Here is a 26,449-nt window from a genome sequence, read left to right on the forward strand (position 1 = left end):
GTGGCTGTTTCGTGCTTATATATCGTTTATGTCTCCTAGGGTTTGTTAAAAAAATAAAAAAATCTGGCAAACTTTGATCCAGCTGGAAAACCTGTGTCCTCCTCTCTGCTCCAAACTAGCCCTTGAAAGGAAGGACCAAAAATCTTTTCGGTGGTAGAGGAGAAGTGGGGCTGGGGGTGGGGGTGGTGCAGAATGGTGCTGCTGTCAGGGTGCATCAGCACCTTGCTTTGGTCCTGGCAGCCGGTCTGGACTGAGGGTGTCGAGAGATGCACCCCTCGTCCTGCTGCCAAACCCAGCATCCCATGGATGACTTAAAGCACATCACACGCTTAATTGCATTTAAGAAATTTCTTTTTTGTCCTTTCTCCCCTGACATCTCTTGCGGTGACCCGAGACAGGCCTTCGTGCTCCTCTGCCTCAGTTGCCCCAGTTGTACAACCACTGTCATCGCTGCTCAGTGCTGCTGGGGTATGTTAGGGAAGGAAAATGGCCTTAATGAAGGCAACTAGTCTTGTCTCTGGGTAGGGCAACCTAGCTGAGCAGATGGGCTGGGTGGCGGTAGCAATTCCTTGTTTCAAGTGATGTGGGAAAGTCACAATAACTGTGAGTTTTGTATTTGTGTGCTTACCTTAATGTTAGTGCAAATAGCCTCCTGGTGTGCTGGGTAATAGTTGTCGGTGCTATAAAATTACTTCAAGTATATATATTATTAACTCCATTATTGCATGCTTTTTTCCTGTCCCAGCTGTTACAAATTAATATTGTATAATATTTTTGAAAGGACACTTCTTAATACTATTAAATAGATGCCAAAAGCTACAATTGTGTGCCAAAGCTGAGGCTCCATTAAAATTATAAAGACAGAGAAAGCATTAAAAATATCCACGTTTGGGTTTGTAGCCTCTCTGTTAATTCAGAAGAAGATTATCTCTTTGTTGGACTATCAGCTGTGCTATAATTGAAATGCAGCGCAATGGATGGTACTTCTCAAAGTGAAAGCGTCATGGTTAATGAAGATTTACAGTTACCGATAGCTTCGTTTAGAAACTGTCACCCACTTTTTTGGTTGCGTGTGGTTTATGGTGTTGATAGAAGATTATGTTTCCCGTGGAGGTTTCGGGTGGATTGTTAAGTATTTTAAACTTAATTAAAAAAAAAAAAAAAAGCAGGCATCTCTCTAGTGTGATGGATTGCACTGCTGGTGCCCTCGCTGTGCCGGTCTCTGGCATACCCCCGCGATACACCGTGAAGGTGGCAGGTTAGAAAGGAGCCGTGTTAGAGCAGCAAGAAGAGCCCGGCAGGCAGCGGCGGGGCTGCGCTGCCCGCCCTCACTCCGGGTCCCGGCACATGCCACCCTGGGGACCACGCTGGGAGGTGGGGGCTGCGGGATGCGGGGGTGCGGCAGCAAACTGGGGGCACAGGGCAGTGAGCCAGGAGAGCCGCGCTCCGGCAGGCTGCTCTGTCGATCACCGGTTTTGGTAATTTTCCCAATTAGTTCTTGCTGGAGCATGTCTTTTAGAAAAGCCATCCAGGGCAGAGATAAAAATGTAGCGCTGATTGAAAACCCACCGCAGTCGTTTATGGTGCCGGTAACTTCTTGCAATGGTTATTGTCTGTGCTGTTCAGGAAAACATTGCGCTTCGCCCTTACGCTGAACCTGCGGCGCTGGGTGGTGGTGCGCTGCCCGCCTGCTCCCTCCCAGGGACCTGCTCGGCGCCCCCTTCCCCCCCTGACAGTGGCCAGGTCATTCCTGAGCAGTCACCGCTCCACACGCCCCCAAGTCCTGTGCTGTACCCGTGTCTTCGAGTCCCTCGGTTACTGCTGGGGTCTCCCCAGACCTCAGTCACACACGGCAGAAGGCTCTGGATGCCCGTGGTGGTTCGTGCAGCGCACAGAGGCAATGCCACCTCTTCTCCTCCTGGATATCCCAATTTATCCAGCCTACAGCCGTGCCTCCGTGTGCCTTGGTAACCCCCCGCGCAGCGCAGGAGCTTGGGGACATGCCCCCTGCCTTTGAGGTGAGTGTCTTTTAAGCAATTTATTTTTTTAAGACGTATCTTAACATCTTGGTTAAAAACTGTGCTGGGTGGCTTCCCTCCGTTCTGTGTTGTCGAGTTGTTCTTCTCTGTATTTCGTGCTCTGCCAGCCTCGGGTCACTCACACAGCACTGATTTTCCTGTTTCCTTCCCAATTACTGCCACAAGTATTATATGGCAAAAAGTGAGAGTCTAGATTCTGTTGAAGCCAGTATTGACAGTTTATTTGCAGGTCTGTTTGAGATGTATCACTTATAAGAGTCATCAGTAGCCATCACCCACTTTTGCGTGCTTTGGCCAAGTCTTGTTTTACCAGCGCTGCCTTTTCCCGGCACACAGACACGGAGCGAGGCGAGAGCTCTGTTCTCGGTGGTGGTCATTGTGTTCCTGACTCTCCGTGCTTGGCCTGGACCCTGAGCCTTGCAGGGCTCCTGTTCCCGGGCCATCGCGTGCCACGCTGGCGCGTGCCTCTCCTTTGGGAGCATCGGCGCTGATGGCTCCAAAGATGTTTTTGGCACAATTTTAGAAAAGTTGAAGGTGTAAATTACTTGGAGCTGTTGTTTAAGAAAGACATGTATTTAGTGCCTGCTGCTTAATATCATCCCAGGTTACTCTGGACAAACGTGACTGTATCATTTTACTTTCTCCTTAAAGTATATATTGACCGTTTCTCCCTTTTCTGCATTGTGGCTGGTGTTCCTGCTGTCCTTCCTGGCTGTGGAGCGATGTTGTCAGTGGGACTTCTTGGTGTCCTTGTTTGTAAAAAAATCTTTACCTTGTTTTCTAACAGCCTGATGTTTAACTTGCAGTCTTACACGTTTTAAGGTGCTGTCATCATTTTAGAGACTTGATTTACAAATTCCAGGATTCCTTAATTCCTTCCCTCACTGGTGTGGCGAGTTGATCGGCACTTTTCCCTGTGAGGAAGGTGGATGTTTTTGCCATTGTTTGTAGTGGGCAATTGTTCATGTTTGTGCACTGACAAAATGCCTGCGCGATTCGCTTCCCGACAGCCTGCTGGCAGCTCTGGAGCCGGGATGGGATGCAGCATTTAGCTCAGTTCTCCTCGGGATGCCGTTTCAGGAGGGGGCTTCATGGTTCACACCGTGCCGGTGCGGTGTCCAACCCCGCTGTCGTTTGGGCTTCCCATTTCCATGGCTCGGAGGAATTAATCTGCTTCTCCTCCAGATTTTCACCTGTGGGGTGGGAGGAAGAGGGATGTTTGGAGACTATCCAGAGATGGAGAGTCTTGGGGTGGAAAATGCAGATATTTTTTTATTTATTTTTCTCCTTTTACTGCATGCTCACACTGTCATAAATGAGCTCGAGGAAGGCTGGACAGGATGGTGTTCCTGCCAGCCCAAATAAAAGCAGGGACTGTTTTCGTTTCCACTTACTTTATTTATTTATTTTTTTTCCTCATCTCCGAGACAGGCTGCAAAATCTGGGCTTTTATGGGTGCCAAGCTATAGTGGGGCTCATCCTGCCCGGCTCCAGCTGTGTGGGAATTGGGCATCTACAGGCTTCGAAGCATCCTGACACTAGGAGATCTGTCCTGCAGGCACTACTGCTCCTGCTGGGCGATGGCGTGGTGGGCTCGCCGCGGCGCGGGGGGAGGCTGCCCACCCTCAGGGAGCCCCTGCCGGAGCCAAACCTGCAGGAGGTTCGGGCTCTACGTGCTGCTGACACCTCGCAGGAGCTGCAAGTTTGTTACAGCAACAGATTCTGTATTATTCCAGCCTCGCAAGCGTCTCCCTGCGATATTAAAAACATCAGCTGGAACCTAAGGCCAAACTCTCGATGAATGACTCTGTGGAAATGCTGTCGGGCGCGTTTCGGCACTGCTTGGGCTTTGATTTAAACGGGTAAACACGGTGAGTGGGTGTTTGCTTTGACTTTCCTCATAGCAAAAGACTTCCTTTGAAGGAGGGTGAAGCCTCCAGTACTGTTCCCCATGGCAGCATTAGACCCTTCTGCCCACGGCTTGGTGCTAGCAATGCCTTCGCTGCATGCCCGGGCTCCGTGCTGCCGGGCTTCCCGTTTCCCCAGGTTATCGGGGATGCCTCGTGCCCAGGGCTGCGCTCCCAGGTACGAATAACCCTCACGGAGCCTGGGTTCTCCATCTGGATGCAGTGTGGTCATCCCAGTTGGAGATGATGCTGTGGGACATCCTTGGCTTTTGAAGGCATCTCCTCTTGCTTGTCCCACACTCTTAAGCTCCCCTTGAAGTTTCCCGGGATCGCCTCCAGCTTTGGCTGCCCTGGGCTTACATGTCAGAGACAGCCTTCGCCACACGGTGGGTGAGTGCTGGAGGAGGCAGGATGGGTGCAGCCCATCCTTTCCTTGCCCTGCGGCATTAGGGAGACCCTCCTTCCCCTCCTCACACGTTCCCCCGTCCCCACCACAGCTATCAAAACCGGCTCCTTGGCAGCCCATGCACGTAGGAACCATCTTCTGGTAACAGATTGTTATGTATTTAATGAACCAGAGGAAAACAAGAAATTTGAAGGCTGCGGGGCGATACAAGTTTGCTGTTCAGTCTGCCAAATTCACGCTAATTCAGACAACTCACAGATGTTTGGCTCCTCGTTCGTTGAAGAGATTTATGTAAGATGCAGGGCTTGGAAGTTTACTCCCAGAGAGACGGAGGTGGCAGCGTGGGCAAAAGTTTCCCAGCCCCGGAGGGCTCCTTCCCTCCCTCCGCAGCCGCACCGCTGCCGTACCTCCCCCTTGCCAGTGTTGATGGCAACGAATGGACAAACAGCAGGGAAATGTGCCTTTCAGTCGCTAGGAGGATTAATAAAGGCTCTAGGTTTGTCTTTCAGGAGCCAAGGAGCTCTTTGAAAGCTGTTAGTCAGCTGAGGAATGAAACCCCAGAGATTGCCCAAGAGCTGGAGTGCTTTGGCCTAATGCAAACAGTGGTCTTGTAGGGTTTGCAGGCGACGGCAGGCACGTGTGGTGCCCTGTGTGGGTCTGCTGAAAGCATCTGAGACTCTTAAAATGTTGCCTGCCTTGTGCAGGTGGATACTGTCAGTTTTTGGGGAAGGTCTAAGTGCTCATTTTGCTGGGCTTTATGTGAGGTTTCTGCAGTCTTTGGGTGTTTCTCCTTAAAGGGGAAGTGGAAGGAGATGGTGGGAAGTCCGGCAATCGATGCGTGCCTCCAGTATTTCCCTGCTTTAAATTCTGGCGTTTCTTTAGGGGCCGTCAGCCTCTACTGATTCTCCAGCTCAGCCTTGAAACAGGGAGAAATCGGACTTGCCAACGGTATACAAATCTGTTCTGAGAGCGACAACGGTGTTCTGGCGCTTGGCAAGCTTTCCTCACTTACCCTGCGAGATGTCCTAGATCTTGCTCGTGCTTGGTCCGTGGGGTGGGTGGGTGGTTGTTACAGTCCGCGTTGCCCTGCTGAGCTCGCTTTGTGGCTCCGAGGCGTGCTTCTCACAGAGACCCCAAGAGCTCTGGAGCAAGCAAGGAAGCCCAAGCTGGCCAAGAAGCCCCTCTAGCCCTCAGAGCATTATTATCTGGCTATAAGTAGGTGGACGTCGTCTTATAGAGGTAGGTATTACGATGGGTTTATGTGCTGTTTGGAATTGTTCATGCTTGAGAAGTGAGTCTGTAAAAATGGCACGGTGCGGCTGCGTTTTACTGTCTCTGTCTCAGACACTTCAGGTTGTGTATGGGAAAAGAATATAAGGAAGAAACAAGAGTTATTTTTTGTGTCTGTTTACTAGAGCAGCACGCTCTGAGTGGTAATTAAAAGTAAACCTGGGCTCTGCTGGCTTGTTCAGCATCCCTCGTTGTTGAGATTAAGCAGCCAAAGCAATTCTCAATTCAGCAATTCCTCAGCTTTTGGGAGCGTGGCCAACACTCACAGTGTCTCACAGACCATTGCAAATTCTTGTAATAAATCTCACAATTGGGGGAAGAGGAAAAAAAAAAAAAAAAGGCAGAAAGGTGAGATGGCTGGTTGGACCAGCAGGCTGGAATGCTGCTGCTGCTTCAGCTGCTCTTCTCCAGAGACAGCCCTTGGTCCATTATTAGCAATATTGCTTGGAAATACTATTCAAAATTAGAAGCAGTCCCCTAATGAGCGGATTAGGCAGCGATTACTGGTTTGCTGAAAGAGAACGTGCCATTTCTACGGTCGCTGGGACTAAGAGCATCCTGTAGGATGTGTCTGTATGGCCCGCGTGGTGCCATGCAGCAATATCAGCAGTGTCTGTCCCCAAGCCAGCGTGGCTGCTGGGAGGGCTGCGTTCCCATGGGGCTCCCCGGGGACCAGTCCTGCTGGGGGAAGGTGCTGGGCTCGTGGGGCTGAGCTGCGCTGTGTGCCGCTCCTGGCACCGCAGCGGCTGTGGGCGAAGCCGGCCCTGGCGTCGCTGGGTGGTGGAGCGATGTGCTGGGGGTGCACCCTGAAGCTGGAGCAGCTGGTCAGCCTGTGCGCGCGGCCAGCTGGGGAGCCATCCCTTTGGAGGTTTGGGGCTGGTCCTCCGCGAAAATTCGGTGCAGGCTGGATGTGCAGCCAAGAGATGCTGGAGACCCCACGTTAGTGCTCCAAGTGTGCACGCCCTTCGCTTTGGCTACCAGGCATGTGGTTTTGTGCAGGGAGCTGGGTCCTGCGCAGTCGCTTTGCACGTCTCATTGGCACCTCTCCGCTGGAGACCAGTCGTCTCCAGACTCACACCTCTCGCTTGCCGGTTGCTGTTTTGCAATGACTAATTTTGCTCTCTTCTTTTCCTTTTCAGTTGCCAGGGAGGAAAAGGCAAAGTCACTGCCAGCACCATTTTCTTCAAGCTAAGATGTTGAGACAAAGCGCCTCTGCCCTTACCCTGTCCTTTCAGTCCCTGTCGCTGCTGGTGTGTAAGGGAGTCCTTCCCCTGCCACTCCTGTTTTCCCTAAGAGCACGGGGGCAATAAACCTGATGTGTTTTACTCAACTAGATGGTGTGGAATTTTCCTTAATTGCTCTTTTCTTTTTGGTGAGAGCTTGCCCGCAGACGAGGTCCAACCCGAATATGTAGGTCTGGGTGTGAGCTTGGATTTCAGGCTCTCTGCGGGGGGCTGGGGCTGTTTGGACGCGTGGTCTGGGGCTCAGGGTGCTGGCGACCCGCTGCCTTGCATGACTGTTGTCGGGTTGAGGCGGTACCCAGGCACTTGGAGCAAGGGATCGGATTGAAAGAATAGATTTTTATTTGCTTAGTAATTAATTTATGGTGGTGGGCAGGAGCCCGGTACATCTGTTGTTCCTGGTAGCGAGGGTTAATCTCGGTTCTCATGAGCCAGGTTGCATGTGGCCATCCGTGGTGGCTGCACGTGGTATTGGCTGTTCCTAACGTGGCCCCTCGAGGTGGGCGCTGGTGCAGTGAACCTCGGGCTCCTTCTGCTTCTGGATTTTATTAGTGGTGGCTGTAGAGGTCGGCTCCATCTGGGCTGTCCTCTACTGGGACAGAGCAAAGCTTTGCTGGGAGCAACACGCCGTGTTAGTGAGAACCTCCATTCCTGCGTGGAGCTGTTGGTTGTAAGCAGCGAGGTGATGCGGTACTCAAAGCCACGCAGACCTACGGAGCGATGCTCCCCTTAAACACAGCCCATTACTGCTTTCCCCTTTCCTATGGTGGCCATTAAAAGTGTGAAGTGTAGGCATGTCTTTTACTTATTAGTTAATGCTGAAAGTGTGTCTTTATCTCGTTAGCCCCGGAAAAGTCTAGTCTAGCTGCGAGCAGGAGGCAGAGGAAGACATTTCTTTACTCCTTCTCTTTGGCTGGTGATTTCCAGGTACCTGGAGCATGTGGTGAGCTCAAGCCCTTGCCGGGCAGGAGGGGAGTGCCATGTGGGATGCGTGGTCTCCGGCACCGGAGCCCTTCTCCCACCTCTCGGCCGGACCATGTTTGCCCGTACAGGAGCTGGGGAAGACCCTGTGGAGCAGGAGGCGGTGGCTGCAGGCTGGGGGCGAGGCGGGGCAGTGCTGCAGCCTTTCTGCTCCGAAGGCTGGGCAGCCTGGGGCAGCGCTTTCCTCTTGACAGGCTCCCAAGGGGACGATCCTGGCACGGCTGCATCCGTGGAAATTTCATCTTTTGAAGTCACGTGCGCTGACTCATGATCCTGTTTACTCAGGACTAGTCCATGGGGCATTTTCAGAGTGTAAAGACTTCCTCTTGGGCCCTGAATGGCATCTTTTGCGTTCATAGGAGGTTTTTACCCTGTGAATAGAATCAATACTTGCTGATGATGTGGAAGAATGCACAAGCAAGGGGAGCAAGCTGTCCAGAGTGGACCACCTCTCAGCCCTGCTGCAGAAGGCAAATTATTGCTGGAGTGAGGAAATGAGCCCACACCTAGCTACATGAAAATAATAGGGTTCAAGGACTTGCCCAAATTCATGATGCAATAAACCAACAAGTTGAAGAGGTACCTCTTGGCATTGTCCAAAGTGCGGGTGGTGAGCCAGGCTGTGCAGTGAGGAGATTCAGTGTAGCCCCAGATCCCTCCTAAGAAGCAGAAGGATGGGCAGAGGGGCATGGCTTTTAGTTGCAATTCTATCCAAACATGATGCTCTGTAGAAAGCCTTAAACCCCGCAGTTTTCAATTGCAGTAACTAGTTTTGGCTATTTCCCCAAATTCCTTGGAAGTCACCTGCAGTGTTTGGAGCAGGGCTGGCCGGCTGCGGTGTGCCTGGGCTCTGCAGCCGTGTGTCCGCACGGAGCAATGGAGCTCTGCCTAGTGGGAGGGGAATTTCCACGGAATTGGTGAGAGAGGGAGGGCAGCTAAGCCTTAGAAACAGGTTTGGCCTGGAGGGATTAGGTTTGGTTCTTCAGACCTGTGGGTATAAACTGCGTTAAACTCTGCAAGCGCAGCGGCTCTTCGCTCAGCCCATCGTTCTCTGCTTGGAGGGGCCAGGTTGGCGTTTTCCACTGCTGAGCTGCATTTGCTGCTTTTCCCCTTGGAGAGGTGTTTATATCAAAACTGCTCCTCCTGTCCTCGGTCATCTTCGTTGCTCCTTTGGTGACATTTGCAACTTCTGAACTGGCGTTAGTGAACCCTTGGGGCAGCGGCTGCCAGAAGATGCGCTGAGCCGGGAGACTCAGCTGGCTCCAGCCTTGCCCCCCGCAGCACTTTGTGCCTTGGTACAGCGTCAGCGCTGGCTCTCCGGACCTGTACAGCCCACGTTCATGGTGTGGGAATGGGAATGGTTTTTGCTGAGCCAAAGCGTGCTCTGGGTTGCACCGTAGTGTTTTGGAATGACCCTGCTGGTGGTGATGGAGCCAAGCCCGCAGCTGTGCCGAGGATGAAGGCTGGGCTTGGGTGTTTGTCCTTCCTCCTCTTTCACAGCCTGGGAGGGATTTGGAAGTGGCTGGAAATCCTCCGCCCGGAGAGGGACGGGCAGCTCTTGTTTTCATTCAGAAAGTAAAGGTCAGGAATGCTTCCCTTTTTCTTCTTGCAGGGGTTTAAGAAAACTTGCTGTGCAGGCAAAAGGGTGTGCGTGAGTATTTCTCCAGGCACAGCCCAGGGAGCCGTGCTGGGGCATGGTATAAGAAGCGGGGTCCTGCGTGGGTCGTGGCGTTTTCACTGAAGGCTTTGAGCAGCGTTAAAGATTCAGCAGGGGCGGGTGATTTATATTCTGAGAGCAGTCCCACTGTGCTGCTTGCAAGGTGTATCAGTATGCAAAATACGGCTCCGGCTCCTCGTTCCCGTGTGCCCTTTCTGCCTGTAAATAGGTTTTGTGTCAGCGTGTGTGTCTGGAGATGGATTATTTGAGCCGGACGGGGGTTGAATGTTTTCTGTGCAGGGGGTGGTGGAAAGCAAGTGGAGACCTGTGTGATGCTGATCCTCACTTGTCCTCACGAAGAGTCCTGCTTGAGGGTCAGGTGTATGGGTGCATGGTGGTGGTTACTGCTCAGGCTCCCTCCAGCCATGGCAGAGCATCCGACAGACAGTTTGCTAAATCCGAAGGCCTTTTCCTGACATTTCAGTGTAGCAGGTGAACAGGGTCTGGTGGTGGCTCGGCAGCTGCGTGGTGCTTGGAGTCTGCTGCGGTGGCACCAGTCGTGGTGCGGGGAGTGGGACCGCCCTGCAGGAAAGGGCTGTTTGCCCACGGTGAGCAGCTCTAGGGCTGCCCTCCTTGCTGGTACCTTGTAAGGAGCATCTTTGTTCACAAGCATTACCTTTCGTGCCTATGGATGAAAGTTGGATCGTCTGACTTACTCTTTTTGCAGTGCAGGTTTTTTTCCAAACCCAGCTCCCAGTTGCTGCAGTACTGTCCAGAAGGCAGCCCAGAGAGAAAACTCTCTCTACCTCTGCAACTGCAAAGATCACCTGGGCTTCTGCCCGGTCTGTATTTTGAAGCAATACCCATGGAAAAAGCACGGTTTGCTAAAATTTGGGGGCTTCCATGTACTAGCGCTGCTGGTGGGTGCTCCATCCAGCTCAGGAGATTGTGTCAATTGCAGTGACCGTGGCCCAGGTCTGAACTTAACCTTGACGGTGCGATGAAGATAGTTCCTTTTTCTGATTGTAAAAGAGGAAATGCATTTCTTAAAATAAAGGATGGTCCCTGAAGGGTATCTTTTTATTAGCATTTGTATGTGTGAAAGCCTCCAGTCTACAAATACACAGTAGTTTCCTCCTCAGTCAATAGGGAGCCCGTCCTGGGTCTGCAGAAGCGTTTCTGTCCCGCAGCACTTGTTTGCATGGAGAGGACGTGACGGGGCAGGACCGCGCTGGGTCACGCCGTGCGTCAGGAGCCCGGTGAAGCAGGATGCAGAGCCAAAGATCACAATTCACTGGAAAGTTTGCCTTTTCATTGCAGTTTTTCAGCGGGGAGGATTTCAAAACCCAACCCAGGTGGTAGTTAAAACAAAAAAGCCCAGAGCTAAAAGTGCGCCTGGGACCAGACACTGGGTGGTGCGAACTGCCAGCTCGCCAGCGGATGGCTGCGTTATCGTTAGGGTTGTGTTAATTGATTGCAGGAGATGCAGCGGAGCGGGGCGAGGGGAGGTGCGAGGTGGGCGAGGGGAGGTGTGAGGTGTGCGCTGCAGCCCGTCCGGCCCGGGCAGGGAGCGGCTGCCTGTACTTGCCGCGGTTCCTGCCTGCTGGCTGCTGCGCCTGGGTGTGTAGAGGAGTCTGCTGCAGCAACATTAACCATTACCTTAGGGAAAGATAATTATTCGTGAAGAAATCATACCCCGTTAACGAGGAGCCGTGCTTAACTGCTTTCATGCTGCTCCGAATGCTGCTTTGATCTTCGCTCCCCGTGCTGCTGCCGTGCCGGCGATGGCTCCGGCGTCCTCCCCAGCGCAGTGAGTCCAGCCCTGCGGCGAGCATCCCTTCGCTGTGTCGGGAGCAGGGACAACCAAGGTTTTGGCGGATAAAAACCTAAACTCTTGTGTTTCTTGGCCCCGTCCCGTGCTTTAGCCATCTACGGTGTGGCGCAGGGGAGCAGGAGGGCACTGCCAGCTCTGCGCCGGGGCTTTCCCCAGTGCTGAGGGAAGGCTGGAGCCTCCCAAAAAGCCCCCTGCTCCTCATCCTTGGTGGGGGGGTTAAATCTGGCTCAGCTCCCACGGCTTGGAGGCATGCACTGGGGTCTCAGCACCTCTCCTCTGCTGGAGGCTGCTGGCCCTGCAAGTTTGTCCAGAGGGGATTTTTCCTTAGGGAATGGGAGCTGTGTGCTGGCAGCTGGCTCAGACATCAGCATGGGCAGATGCTGCTCTGCTCCCTGGGCTCAGTCTGTGGCTCAGCCACGGTGCCTGGTGGAGCTCAAACTTCAGGGAGAGTGCTCGTGAGAAAGAAAAGGAGATGAGCTGGTGAGGATGGAGCGCTGCGCAGGTGCTGGCAGTGCTGCATTGGTGCTGCTGGGGCCCTGTACCAGTGCTGGGGATCTTACTGTAAAACGCGGGAGGCTTCAGCAGTGGGCATGCCACCAAGCACTGCTTATTTTCCCCTGCATTGCTGTTTATGTGTCACTTGTTCCTCACTTCCATGCATCTTTCATTTGTCCCCATCTGTTCCCTGTTATGTGCAGGGAGCTTTTGCGGGAGCATCCCCTCGCCTCGTGTTTGTTCAGAGCCTGGTGTCAGCAGCCATGCCTCCTGAACAGCACCTCTAGGTTTTGCTGCATACCCATGTATCTGATGCAAGGACCATCAAAATACAGAATGTAATATTCCCATGGACCTTACTAATGACTGCACAGCAACTCTTTCTGCTTGCTCCTGGAAAACAGTGTGGTGTCCCCGAGCTGGCCCCAGCACGGAGCTGGGGGAGGCTTCTCAGCATAACCTCAGGGCTCTGTGTGCTGTAGCAGAGCTGTCTGAGCTGCCTGCAGGATCACCCGGGGGGGTTTAGTCCTGTGGAGACGGGCACACATTGCTGTGTTAGTCAGCTGGTCCTCCAGCCACCCCGTCCTCCCTCAGGTCATGCTTTCCTTGCATGAAAAATTGCACAGGTGTGGTGCTGGGGGACACGGGTTAGTGGTAGACTTGGCAGTCCTGGGTTAACGGTTGGACTTGATGATCTCAAAGGTCTTCTCCAACCCAAATGATTCTATGATTCTGTTGATAAATATGTGCTCTGGGCTTGCAAATTATGTGTTGTTTTGATGGTCAGAAATGCTTTACTTTTCTAGTTGACGGTTTGCATTTGGTCATTAGGTTGCCCAGAGGTTTATAATGAAGCTACTGGTAAATCGCATGTTATAAGCCCACTGATGTCCTGTAAGAAGCTGGAGACTGTACCAGCTGCTCTTGGGAACAGTAAATCTTTGGAAAATTTATTGATTCCCAATCCGGGCTTTGCACTCTGGATGAACTTTGTCCTCACAAAATAATAGAAGGTGATTTTTCTTCACCAGCCAGCTGGCCTTCAAATGAGCCACCCTTAACACCGTGGTGAGCTCTAATCCAAGTAAACAAAGAAAAGGTGATTGACGAGCTGGGACAAGAAGCCACAGCAGTTTGTAATGGGGTTTAGTACTTAGCGGCACGTTCTCAAATACTGTCCTTAAATATTGCAGTTGGGTTTTGACTGCACGTTACAAGATCAGTGTTTTATGCTCTTTGAATCACCCAAACGGTGGGTTTGGTAGCGAAAGAAGGTTAGAGGAGTGATTTGGGGAAAACGCTGATTTCTATAATCAGATTTGAATTGCAATCTATCTGCTTTTTTATGGGAATAAGTTTATTGGAGAGGATGCCGGGAGGTGAGGCAGGGCTGAGGGTCAGGTCTGTGCGGTGCTGTATGAGCCTGGCTCGCAGTTTGTTCTTCAATATGCACTCCTCATTGTGCAGCCTTTGGCTTCTCCTGCCTGAAACTTCCAGAGAAATAGGTAAGGGTCAAGAGGCATGGTGTGGCCCTGGGGATTTCAGGGCAGGGAGCTCTCTCCTTCCTTGCAGGCAACTCTTTGCCTTGTTTTTTTTCCCCAAAGGGCTCCTCATGGGTTGGGAAACAGGGAGTAGCTGGGGGGGGGGATAGGGGCATCCAGGGGATTTCACAGTCTTAAGGATGCTGGAGAGGCTTTTTCTGCCGGACATCTGCTCCCAGTTGGTCTGGGGGCAAGGGCTTCTGAGAGATCAGCCTCGGGGCTTTAACAAGCCCCTCTCCAAAGCCTTCGTGTCTTCGATATAGGGGTATGAGTTCCCTTCTTCAAAGAGAGAATTCAGAGGAAACTTTATTTATTTATTTATTTGTTTGTTTGCCTGAAATACTTCTGTCCCTCTGGCTTGCCTTGTGTACCTTGCGTGCTTCCAACAGCCCATGCCAGCGCCCGTCCCGTGAAACACCTCTGTGCTGATGAGGTGCAGGGGAACACCAGCAATATTTAAGAGTCTAAAATAAATACTCCCCTGGAGCAACCACCGTCGGGATGGTTTTTGGGCAGTGCTTGCTCCTCGCCCAGCGCGCTCCCCCTCCATCCCGCCGCCCCCCCGGGCAAGTCCCTTAAACCCTTCCCCTCTCTCAGTGCACGCAGGGAGATTTCCACGCTGGGAGCCTGTTCCTGCGCATCCCCCCAGGAGCCGGCGGGGCTGAGCCTTTCCCGGGGGAACATGGACTGAAAGAGGAGCTTCGCCAGACCGTGGCTGCCAGCGCCCCTCGCCTGGACCCTGATGGACTCCGAGGCAGGGCTGCATTACCATGGTGATGATCTTAACCAAAACTCGGGAAAACAAAGGTGCTGACTCTGTAACATGCAGGACTGAGCTGGTAAGCTTTGTGAAATCTTTATTCGAAACTGTTTTGCTGCTGAGAGCTTTGCTGTAGCTTTATAAGAAGGGGGTTTTTTTGTGCTGCAGGGTCAGATCTTTAGGTGGTGTATAGCACTGGTTTCTACCGCGCTGCGTTAATATCCAAGGAGCAGGTGATTAGTAAATGATAGGGGTGCTGTGGCTTTTGCATATGTGAATTTCAGTAAGCATGCAATGGAATAAACAGCAGAAAAAAAATAAAATCACTGTCATGAATAACATGGGCAAGAAGTTACTTTGTCAACAACGAACAGATGCTCATCATTAATAGAAGGATGAGCAAGTGGGGAGCAGGATTAAGTGGGAAATGGCGAAGGGCAGTGCTGTGGTACTTAACGGTCTCACTGGCAGCCTGGAGAGATGCAAATCCAGCCAACACCAAATGAGAAGACAACAACAACAGAAAACCAACCAAATTGGGGCAGCAAACAGACTGAATGATGGTACAAGGGACAGGTGAGCCCATGGGGCTGAGCATACCTATGGTAGTGGCACATGAGGGGCAATGCCTTGTCTGGGGCAGTGTCGGAGCAAGGGGAGCAGGGGCAGGAGGAAGAGGTGTGGGGTGATGGAGAGCCATCTGAGAAAGCCCAGAGCAAGGCTGGTGGTGGACATTCACTCCTCGGTCCTCCAGGAGAGATGTCATAGTCCAAGAAGAAATTGGACTGAAAGGCTATTCCTCGCGGGGTGCGCTGAGCGTCTCAGATAAGGGCGTGCAGGAACACAGCAGGATGCAGCTGGCAGGATTAGCCATAAATGGGCGTTTTGAGCATAAAAGAAGTATAAATGCCTAAGTTTGCCGAGGATGACAAACTATCTGGCTGGGCTTTCCGGGCAGATAGCGCAGCGTGCCAGGGCAAAGGAAAGGCAGGCTGCCCTGGCAACGCGTGGTGGAGGAGAAGGCGAGCAAGCCAGAGGCAGCATTAAATCCTGCCTTAAAAGGGTGAAATTTGGGAAGGAAGGCTATTGATACGTTAGAAAAGTATCATTGCTTCAGTGTTGGCTCCTGCTAGGAAGGCAGCATCTCCTGTGGCTGCTGCTCGGGGCGAGGCGGGAGCCTGAGCATCCGACGCCGGCGGTGCCCCAGGAGGTGTGCGGGGCAGGTGGGGGGGAACCGGCTGGAGGGAGGCGGGTGAGAAGTGGTTCCTTCTGGTGCTAGGGGAAGGGATGGGCAGCCGGGCTGTCCGATGGCAGGCGGCGGAGGTGCAGAGCTGTACCGGGAAACTTTGCCCTCGCGTGTTTGCCCAGTGCCTCCTGCAGCTCTGGGGCTGGGTCGATAGCGCAGCGATAGTCCCGGTTACACGAGCTGGATTGCCAGGTTGTCCGGGCTGTTGGATTGGGGCAGATACAAGAAGGCTGATCCAGCAAAGAAAGCAAGAGTTTTTGCCTTGACTTCCTGGGAAAGGCCAAAAAGCAAAACGTAAAGGAAATAAATGCCTGAGCAGCGGGGCAGTGTTGCCTACCAGCACCCCATGGGCTCGTTTGGTTCAGTTCCCAATTTGGTGTTAAGATGAACATCTTACAGAGTGGTAATTATATTCAACATGGGACATATGTCACCTGAAGATGTTCTCCTCCCTCCCACGTTTGAGGCAGTAACTGGTCTCTGGGGCTGGCACACAGATGTGTGTGAGAACTGCTGCCTTCTCTGGGGCTTGTCCCACTTCCATCCTTGCTCGGCTTTGGCCACTCCTTGGAGACAGCTGCCTGTGCTTGCTGTCTCCTCATTAATTCTACCTGCTGCTTCATGAGGTGGGGCTTGACAGATAGAGCTAGCCTTACTTCACCTAGAAGAAAAGTGGCACATGCTCCACAGAAGGTGGCCAGCTCTTACTTACCTTCTTCTTGTCCGCACCCCATCGTTGTTTTCTGCCCCCACGTCCCTCTATGTTCAATATTTACAGTATTCTGTATATGAAGTGGGATCCTTTGACTGGATTGCTCTGTACAGGGAGGTGCCAGTGTTTGGTTGTTATTATCATCGTCATCATTATGTGAGCAGGCAACGTGTAAAGCATGGATCGGGAGAGAATTTACGAATGCGGTGGCCTAACAGCAGTTAAAATGCAGCTGTGGCAGTGCAGATGAACAAGGGGGGTGATGCTGGTGCTTCCCTCAAATGATGTGAAGCCTCGGTCAGATGGGGTGGCGTTGCCAGGAGAGACACTTCAGAAGCAGAATATGGATGTTTTGGGAGGTAATAAAAGAACAATTAGCAGGAAGGAGTGTTTTTGCAGACATAGCTGAAATGGGATGTAGCTGCAGGGCCATATTGATTTATTGTACTTAAAACAGTCTGTGCCTATTTTTAGAAGTCCGATGATGCCTCTTACGCTGCGAAGAGGAAGATTCTTGGGAAAAAAGACTGTAAAAAGCAACTGGGATTACTTTGTGCCCATGCAGTGGCATTTCCCCCTATTTTTAGTGCAATTCAGCACAATCCGAACATGGACTCCCGAGAAGTGCTGGGGTGAGGGCGCCTTGCCTTAGAAACACACTATATGTTTTTTGAAAAACTAAATAGCTGCTTTGTACCTAGATGGGAGGCTTTAATGGGCTTGGATGGGGTTCAGATACCACTGCTGCTGCTTTCTTGCCCAGTGCGGGATTACTGCTGACTTGCAGCTCCTAGTTTAGTTTCTCCGGTGTTTTGGGTCCCAGGGCTGGGCACCTGGCTGCAGCTATTCCCATGGGAAAGGACTAGCTGCAGGACCCACCATCTGCAAGCTTGGGCCTTGACACCAACTCTCCGCAGTGTTTAATTAAATTTGATTTAATCGAGGGAAGATGACCGGGTCTGCCCCCCTGGTCCCTGCCGCAGTGGGGCCGTGGTGGGCACCCAAGGCTCTCCTTCCCGCTGGGTGCCGTGTGGCTTTGCCAGGGCTGGAGGCAGGGTGGTTTCTGGTGCCCCGGTCAATTCTGCGAGAAGTGAATAGTTTTTCTGGTTGTTTGCAGCACACTCCAAAGATGAGTCAAGGACCTACCCTCTTCTCTTGTGGCGTGATGGGTAAGTAACAGAAACTTCTGTCCGTATTTACTCTACCTCTGCTCCCGCTTCGTTGTAGTGATGGGTGGGAAGACGTCCGGACTAGCTGGATGTCTCCAAAAAACGCTCTGCTGCAGACCGTGGGGTGGGCAGCCACCCAGCTGCCCCACACAGCGGGGACGGAGGGGCACCCAGCCCACCACCCGCTAGTGGTGGCCATCATGCCCGTGCCGCTCTCCTTCACGGAGGGGGTTGTGCTGCCCTGTTGCTGTTGCTGAGTGAATTGCTTCTCTCCTTTCCCCTCCCCTTTGAGATATCTGCTTATTTTTAGAGTAACTCCTATAGTTGAGATTATGAGCGTTCTGGGTCTGAGGCTGTGTTTGAGTATCCAGCGTGTGACTGCGGCTCTCGACTGTTTGCACGATGCCAGTAAGGAATATCAGTATTATCACTAAAACGTTCTGCCACTTGGCAACAAAGTGTTTGGACTCAAAGCTCAAAGGAAAACTCAAAAAATAAGGAGAATGTCTTATTTTTACCTTTGACAATAGCCATGGTATAGGATGTTTAATCCCTTTTATCTCAGAGCTTGCAAGCAAAACCCGATCGTGCTGGAGGATGTGCTGTTATATTGTGCTCTTTGGGTTTTGTAGGGGGGAGCCAGTCACCAGGCGAAGTCTCAAAACCCAATTAAAATCGTAGGTCAAACTCGAGCCAAGCTACTTGCTATGAAAGCCAATACTTTGCAGACAAAGAGGCTGCCCCTTTTCTTCATGGACACAACTCATTAGCGTTAATGGGAGCCAAGCAAATGCATTGACAGGAGATATTTCCCAAGCTCTCTGATAACTCCAGTCATTGGGTGGGTGGGGGAAGATGGAAAGCATTTGGATTTTTTCAGATGAAAGTTGCAAGCTTCAAAGTCAAGAAGGGGTAGAGGCAGCCCATTCCCTTTCTGCTGCCTGTCAGACGTGAGTGAGGAACAAAGAAACCCAGTCGGATGGTCTTGTCTTGCACTGTGGCGCTGGCAGGCTCTTCAACAGATAGGAAGAGTCCACACCTAATTGAAAAGCAGCTTGTCTTCAAGAGCTTTTACAAAGCCTTCTGCAGTTTTGTAGCACTGGGCTGGTCTTCCTCGGCTGCCAAGTTGCCCTCTTTCCGAGGGGACTGAATGTCACCTCCTTGACCACAGCTTACCATGCAATGGTCTTCGTCATGCCCAGTCAAGAGGAGCCAATCTCTCCAGCATGCAAGGGCATCGGATGGCTTGGGTTTAATTTTAGGCATCTTTCCCAAGCGTTCTTCTTGGTGCCTCCACATGTGGGCCACAATCACAGACTAATCCGGTGTCAAAACTTACTTGACTTTTTAAATAAGTCCCATGGTTATGGTGGCACCGAATGCAAAACTGGGGGAATATTTCAGGTCAAAGGGCCAGGTCCCCGTCGGTGGAAAGCACTGAGCTAAATAAGCACAGTGACGTTTGAACTGGCAGCACAGCCAGTGAGAGGCAAAGGCTCGTAGTTCCATGTACGATGTTGGGGGCGTGGAGGGAAGTTGGCTGAATTTTATGGGATTTTAGCCAGAAGAGGCTGAGGGTCTTCGCACAGGGTCTTCCCGGTTGGCTTTGGGGGCGAGGGCAGCTTTGGGCAGGAAGATAGCTCATGGCTGGTCCCAGCGGCCATGGGACAGTGGGGTAGAGGGAAGCCCAGCCTTGGCCAGGATGCCAGGGAAAGCATCATCCAAACCCTGGAGCTTCCCACAAGCGTCGGCTCAGGAGCGTTTATCTCCAGGAAGGAGAAGGAAGAAGTTGAGTCAAAGCTCCAAGGGGTGCGTAACGCAGCATGACCAAGAAACCCAGCTGGCCCAAGGTGGCAAGGCTGGGGTCCTGCTCACCTGTGGCATGACGTGGGGAAAAAGAGTAAACTGGAGCGCATGCCTTCGGGATGTGGATACCGTGTACACTGCACGAACCTGAAAATCAGTTGTAGATTGGAATATAACTCAATGTAAACACTTGATAAGTCAAATGATGCAATGTTAGATCCACTTCTCAAAGCAACCAAAATAATCTTTTGATTTTTAGATTTGTAAGAAATACCTCTGTCAGTGTGATGAGAATATTACTAAAAGGATTGGGTTTTATCTTTATATAGCCCTTTGCTGGGAGGAAGATTAAAGGTGCCTAAAAGTGCCTGAAATTATAAATATAACACTTTCTTTTTTCCCTTCTCCTTGGTGGATCCTTGAAACACCTGGGAGTTTTAAGAATTTTGCTGTTGTTAGATGTGTGTGTGTGTGGGGGGGGTCCTTCCTTTTTTCCTTTTCCTTCTCCTGCAGTCTCCATCACATGTCCCCAGTGAAAATATCAGTGACTGTGATAGAGAGATAAGGTGGCGTAGTAGAAAGTTGGGGCATTACTTTTGAGTTCCTCTGTTGAAATTTTCCTGTCTTTGGGTGGATGGCAGATGAAAATTCACAGTATTTTAACAAGGCATTGGTGGCATCACCTCGCCTTTCCCTAGCAGGTATATAAGAAGTACTCAGCATCTAAGTCGGTAGCGTGAGGCTGCACTAGTTCAGTGTTGTATGAAAACCTCAGTGGGTGCGTGCCAGCAACTGTGGCCTCCTGATTTCTGTGTAAGCAAGAAATTACCTCTGAGGCAAGCTGCAGGCAGGGTTTTATTGAGGCTGTGACATGGTGCTGGGGAGTGCAGTCGCCTTGGCTGCAGGATCAGAGTCCCGGAGTGCTGGGCGTTGCGTGCACAGCCCTGCCTGTGAAAGGAAGGAGGACGGGTTTGAGCCCATGGGGATGGATCCTGCATACATCCTCTGTGAAGTGCTCTTTTCAAATTAACAGTCGTTTGCTTTTTCCCGTGGAAAGCACCCCCAGAAGTTGGCCTTGGAGAGCGCTGCGGCAGAGGTCAGCTTGTCTGTCCTTCAGCACGCTCCTCCACCAGCGCGGTTTGGCAAGGCCACCGGTCCAAGAGGTGAGCGTGCCGGGGGGGCTGCAGCCTTGGCTCTCATCATTGCACACCTCTTACCTGGAAGATGCTTTTCACCCTGTGTGGGTGGCAGAGGAAAGCAAAGGGGCCAGAAGAAAGACCAGCCCACGGTGGGTGATGCCCCTCGATCGCGTCCTGAAAGCACCCACAGGGCTCACGCGCCTCTTGTTTCTGAACTGGGATTTCCGGGGATTTCGGGTTTTTCTTTGGAAAGGCCACCAGTGTAGAGCAGCGTCTTGGTTGGGCGTTCGAGCACAGTCAGCCCGCGAAGAGAAAAGCCGTGCGGGGAAAGCCAGCAAGGCATAGCTGGCGCGGGGACGCCTCGGCAGAGGATCGCCTTGAGGAGCAGGGCACGCTTTGCCGTCGAGAGGGGGAATTTCCCTCCCCCATGCGGATGGTTGGCACGAGGAGCCCGCAGCTCGCTGGTGTGTTTATTCTCCAGCGGTAGGTTTGGGGGCTGTTGTTTTCGTTTCCCATTGAAGCACAGCTCCGCGCATCGGATTTTAATCTTACTTCTCCAATGAGAAGGCTCCGTGGCGCTGCCGTCAGCTAATTACAACCATTAAATTTGTTCCACATTTAGAAATCATCTCTCGAACATAAACAGGGGGCAGTGGAAAATGCAGGCTGCCTTCCCCCTGTGCACGGGGACCAGGAGACTGAAATTTGACTTGAACAACATGTAAAACAAGGGAATTGGATGCGCACCTGTGTGAAGAGAAATGTTTGGGTTAGGATCCAAACAGGATTTATCTGCCAAAAAGGAGAAGCAAAATTGATTGAAAACCGTAATTGCTTTACAAGTTGCCATAATAAATTATGTATTAATGTAAATTATTTCACGGGAAAGGAACATAGAGGAAACTTGAGCAGAAGGATCATGCATTATGTATAAAAAAGAACTGTAAAAATATTATAGCAGCACATTTGTGTCGCTGTAGTTAAAAGTTGTGTCAGCGTTTTCATTTTACACCCTTCTCGGTGGTTATGAGCATGGTCATTAAAATTTACTCTGTGTCACCAGAGGAGCACAGCAGTCGTTTAAAAAGCCCATGGCCACCCCGAAGCTGCAAGGTTCCTGGCATGGCCGTGCGCTGCTCCTGCAACACCTGGAGCTCAGCATTTGGAAGCCTGGCTGAGATGCTCCGAGGATGGTCCCTGTTCTCCACGGGGCTGTGCAAAGCTCTCGGGGATGCTTGGAGGATGACGCCCAGCTCCTTGATTTTGGGATGTGACTTCAGCCCGCGAGTGCCTCGTGCCCTGGATCACTGGGCTTCTTTGGTGCAGTGGAGGTTGCACAGGAGAACAGATGGATGCTGTTAAGGGGTCACGTTCACTCTTCAAAGTCAGTGTCTTGGTTTTGCCCGAAAGGAAATTTAGGAACAGCCAGTGGTGCCAACCGTGTTTGAGCATGCTGCCGACGATCCCAGGGTGGGTTGGGCTGTGCTCACATGCAGGTGGCTTCTGGCTTGTCTCTGAAAATTGGAGAGAGGGGGGAAATAAACCAGGTGAGGATGGCCTGGCAGCCAGGGGCCAGGACACGCTGGGGCTTGCTGGGGCGTGTTGCTGCTTGCCCAGCCCAGCGAGTCCTGCCGGTGCATGCTGGTGTGGCATTAGCCTTGCACGGAGAGCAGATGCTGTGGCTTGCAGTGACGGCTGCTCTTCCCACACCCCCAGTGCTCTGGCTGTTTGACACCCAACATCTCCCCCCTGGAGCACCCCTGGCGGGGCTGCATCCTGTCATCCCAGGGACAAGGCTCTGCCACCGAACTGTCCCAGAGCCAGGGTGGTGGGATGGCGTGCAGGCTGGAGCGGTGATGTGGGAGCTGGGGCTCAGACTGACCTTTCCAGGGCTGAAATCGGAGCTAACTATCGCAGCCTTGCTTTGGAAAGCAGAAATAGTTTGGGTTTGGGTCCCCTGAGGCTGGGTAGCTTGGGAGCCCGCAGCTGTAACTTGAATTTAATGTTGCTTTCTGCCTGTCTGAATTTCTTACTGCTTTGTGCGTGGTTTGCAAGAGGGTTCAGGCTCCTGCTGCCATGGCCAGAGAGGGCAGGACGAGAAATTCAGTCCTCCCCAGGCTGCTGATAACAACCCCCTGTGTCTTGGGAGCTGGAAAGCTATTTCACAACCAAAGAGATGCCAGAAAATTCACTTTGTGTTGGCTCACCCTGGAAATACAGATTTGCAGATTGAAACATCTCAAGAGAAATTTGCTGGACGTGCTCATCAAGTGACTCTGAAGTGTTTGTATTTGCAGTTTTAAGTTAAAATCGAAAAAAAAAGGTGCTATTTCATCCTAGAATGCTAACAGCCAAGAAAGGCCCGTTTAACCAGGAGAAGAGCCCCTCGTGCCACACTTACATCGTGCTCTGGTTGGAAATGTTCTGGGTTTTTTCCAATAGGCAAAGGAGAGTTCTCCAGCAAAGCAGCTCACTTGCAAGCTGAGGGTTTCTCATGGTGGGTTTTATCCTGGAACAAATTGATGCCTCAGGGTAAACCAGGCTGAGGTTTATAATTTAAGAGAATTAATACATGCTTAAGTGCAGCAGTATTAATGGCTCCACTGCAATTATCATTATCAGCACGCTCAGGATGTGAATCTTAGCCCTAAAAAACTGAACAGAAAACCAGCCGCTTTTCCTCAATAAGGCTTTCCTGAGTTCTTTACTTCCACCCTCAGCCCTTAGTCTACCCCGTTTCCAGGTTGTTTAGGGGCGAACAGTTTTCTGTTTGCGCTGAAAAAAAACATTTTCTGGGTCACCCGGTGTTTTGGGACCCATCAGTGGTGCTCGGGGAGCGGGGGGGACAAGCTGTGCCAGGGTCCCCTCCCTGCCCTGCCAGCAAATCAGCTCCCGCGGGGCCAGGGGAGAAGCAAATAACCCCAAGCTAGCGCTGGGGATAGCGGCGTAATTACCGTTTGCTTTGCAAGGTTTGGAAGATTTATAGCTGTTTGTGCCAAAGCAGGGGTGAAAGAGGAAGGTGTCCCGTATCCTCCTCACCAAGGCCTTTTGTACAGCGTGACGTCTCCGGCCAGAGGATCGTGGCAGCTTGCCATGAAAAATCGGCTTCTATTTCTGTTTCTTTTGTCTGCTGACCTGACCCAAGAAATCTCTCTGCTGGCAGGAGAATACAGAGGGAAAATAATAAAGATCTAAACATAGATGTAGTTGTTTAGCACAGATTTCTCCCTTTTCATTGTGTTTATTAAAATGAGGGCAGCAACAGTTAAAATGCCGTGCGGTTATTGAGGGCAGAGCCAGGCTGTTTGTGGCTGGAGCTGTTACGGTGGCAGGGAGAAATGGGAAAACTGGCCAAGAGTGGTGTAAGGGGCCCCAAATCTGACCTCCTGACTTGAAACCGAGCCTTGTTCGGAAGCGTTCTGCACCGTTGCATCTTCCCTCTCAGGTTGGTACCTACAGCTTGTGGGCTGGGTACCGCTTTCGATTCATCCTTCAGTTGCCAGAGTGGAAAAACCCCAAACCCCCTCCGAAATATCGCAAGATTTAGATACGATCATACGAAACTTCGCAGCGACGGTTAGCTAGCACGGTTTGCCTTTGTTTGCAGCAGCAGCCGACGACAAAAACAGTCACCGGAGAAAGTCTGTTGGGTGATTACTTTTTTCCATTGCAGCAGCCGATGGGGTTGTCCTACCATGGTTTTCCTGTTGAGCGTCAGCGGCGTGTCTGCAGAGAGCCCCGCTCGCCTGCACCAGGGAGCCAGACCTTGATGATGCTTTGCTTTTTTTCTGTTCTGGTCAGCAAGACCATGTGTGGGAATGAGATCATCGCCCTTAATCCTCTTTTGACACGGTCATCAGTGGGATTTCTGAACCCAGCTGTAGCCGGGTTTGCAGGCTTCCTATGCGGAGCTGCCCGTAGCCACGTGGCTTCTGGAGGTGCAAGTTTCTCAGAGCTTTACCCAGTCACTGCAAAACCCGTCTGATAAATAGTGTCTTTATGCTGGCCCCAAAACCCTGCAGCAGGTCTCCACCACCTTTTGCTGTGCTGCGCTGGAAGACTGTCAATGCAAGCCAAATTTGCAGGAGGAACAAACTCTGGTGTAAACAAGCTGAGTGAAACAGGGAGAAAATGTTAAAAAAAGTGTGTGGGTTTTTTTGGTTTGTTTGTTGTTTGTTTTTTTTACAAAAGTGAACCTGTGAAGTGATTTGTCCCTTTAAATAAATGCTTCAGCATTAGGTTTGTTATAGAAATGCGGACAGCTGGCTGTGCTGGGTACTCCTGGGATTTTCATGGCAGCCCCGAGGAGACGCTAAGCCCGGGTTGCCCAGGTTTCTGCAGCACCTTCCTGCTCCGTGTGGGTAACCGGGCAGGGGGCCCCTGGGCCAGAGCACCCGGGTGCCCAGCTTGGGGAGCTGGAGGGGAGATGGCTGATGAGCCTCACAACAGGAGCCTACGAACAGCGTCTTGCAAAGAACTGCTGGAGGTTTATTGTGCATTTGTGACAGCATCAGCCATCTCACAGCTAATTATGTGCCCCCGCTTTTGTTATCTTTGGGTTGGTGTGGGAGGGGTGCTCAGAGCCTCGGTGGGGGTAAGTGGGTTTCATTGGAGCAACACTTTAGCAGTGGCTGAGAGCGGGACAGCCCAACGGGTATCAGGATGGCTTTTGGTTTCCCGTAGGCTTTGATGACTTTTTTGGGGAAATTGTTGGGATTTCTGTGCTACCACAGGCAGGCAGCTGGGTGCCCAGGGAGCACTCCCCTTTCTGTTAGGACCATCCCAACTGCTCTCTCATCTCCTGTCTGGGGTTTTGTCTCCTGAGGTCTATCTCACCCCAGTGCTGCTACACCTTTGTGCTCTTCACTTCCAGTTTTTGTGCATCTCTTAGGCAATTACTGATTGTGGAGCCCAGGACCAGCCGCATGGATCTGAGACATGACTTAGCACAGAGATGAGGCAATGGCCGCACCATTTTATGCTGCTGAATCTCACTTAGCCAGTGCGATCCGGATATGCAAAGGCATGTTTTTGCCTTCTTCTAGCAGTTCTGTTCCTGCTGCAATTGTAATTTTGTCTCTCTCTCCGTGTACACCGCAGCAGCCGCTCTGTTGGCGGTTCGGAAAGCTATATTCCAAGAGTTAATTAATTTGTACTGGAATACATCCCATATGCTACTCTTTTTGTTTATGGACATAGAAAGCGAATCGCAGAATTAATTAATGCTAATGCCTGTGCATGTGTGTTGTTTTTTGGGTGTTTTTTTTCTTCTTTCTGAACCAGAAAATGACAGATGGAGAGATCTCAGCAGGAAATGTCCACTCCAGCTCGAGCAGCCGGGCGCCAGCATCTGGGACTGCTTGTCGGACAAGGGCGAGGAGGGCTCGCGCTGGCCGAGGGAGACGGCTAGCACCTGCTCTGTCACCAACCTGATCAAAGACCTCAGCCTCAGCGACCCCCACAGCAACCCCTCAGCCCCCCCCAGCAAGCGCCAGTGCCGCTCGCTCTCGTTTTCCGATGAAATGTCCAGCTGCGGGACCTCGTGGAGACCCTTAGGCTCGAAGGTTTGGACCCCGGTGGAGAAACGGCGGTGTTATAGTGGGGGGAGCGTGCAACGCTATTCCAACGGCTTTGCCACCATGCAGAGGAGTTCGAGCTTCAGCCTGCCATCACGGTCCAACCCCCTCTCCTGCGAGCATCCCGCCCTCAGCAACCGGCTGGGGTGCCAGCCGAGGAAACCGGCCACCGGCGGGCGCGGAGGAGAGCGGGTGGACATGCAGAGGTCCCTCTCCTGCTCGCACGACCGCTTCTCCTCCTCGGAGTACTGCCCGCCCTCGGCAAGCAGCACGCCCGCCTCCACGCCGGAGCTGGGGCGACGGGCCGGCGGGCTCTCCCGAAGCCGCTCGCAGCCCTGCGTCCTGAACGACAAAAAGGTCGGGGTGAAGCGGCGGAGGCCGGAGGAGGTTCAGGAGCAGCGGCCCTCGCTGGATCTCGCCAAGATGACCCAGGTAAGTTGCGGCGGGGCCAGCCCCGCGAGGGCCCTGCAGGCGCGGCTCGGCAGTGAGGTGGTGGTGTTCTCTGTGCTTCGCTAAAAACCCTTCGGCATCCTCCCGAGGCGGGTCTGCGGCACGCAGAGTGACACGGCTGTTACGGGGAGGTGCATCCTTCTGCGTGAGCAGAATGCCCATTCCCCTCCAAATGGATTTCTTTACTAAATTCCCACGTT

The 26,449-nt window shown here is 52.1% G+C and overlaps 1 protein-coding gene across 1 annotated transcript in view; it reads left to right on the top strand.

Annotated features, from left to right (window-relative positions):
* Positions 1 to 26,449, top strand: part of FAM53B (family with sequence similarity 53 member B) — a 54,423-nt gene that overhangs the window by 4,959 nt on the left and 23,015 nt on the right. Inside the window, exons 2-4 of the mRNA XM_037399845.1 lie at positions 13,989 to 14,230; positions 17,227 to 17,278; positions 25,507 to 26,231. Of these exons, the coding sequence (XP_037255742.1) occupies positions 14,162 to 14,230; positions 17,227 to 17,278; positions 25,507 to 26,231 (846 nt within the window). The 5' untranslated portion in view covers positions 13,989 to 14,161. The remainder of the gene's footprint in view (positions 1 to 13,988; positions 14,231 to 17,226; positions 17,279 to 25,506; positions 26,232 to 26,449) is intronic.

This window comes from Falco rusticolus, chromosome 9, assembly GCF_015220075.1.
Source record: "Falco rusticolus isolate bFalRus1 chromosome 9, bFalRus1.pri, whole genome shotgun sequence".
Classification (NCBI taxonomy): Eukaryota; Metazoa; Chordata; class Aves; order Falconiformes; family Falconidae; genus Falco; species Falco rusticolus.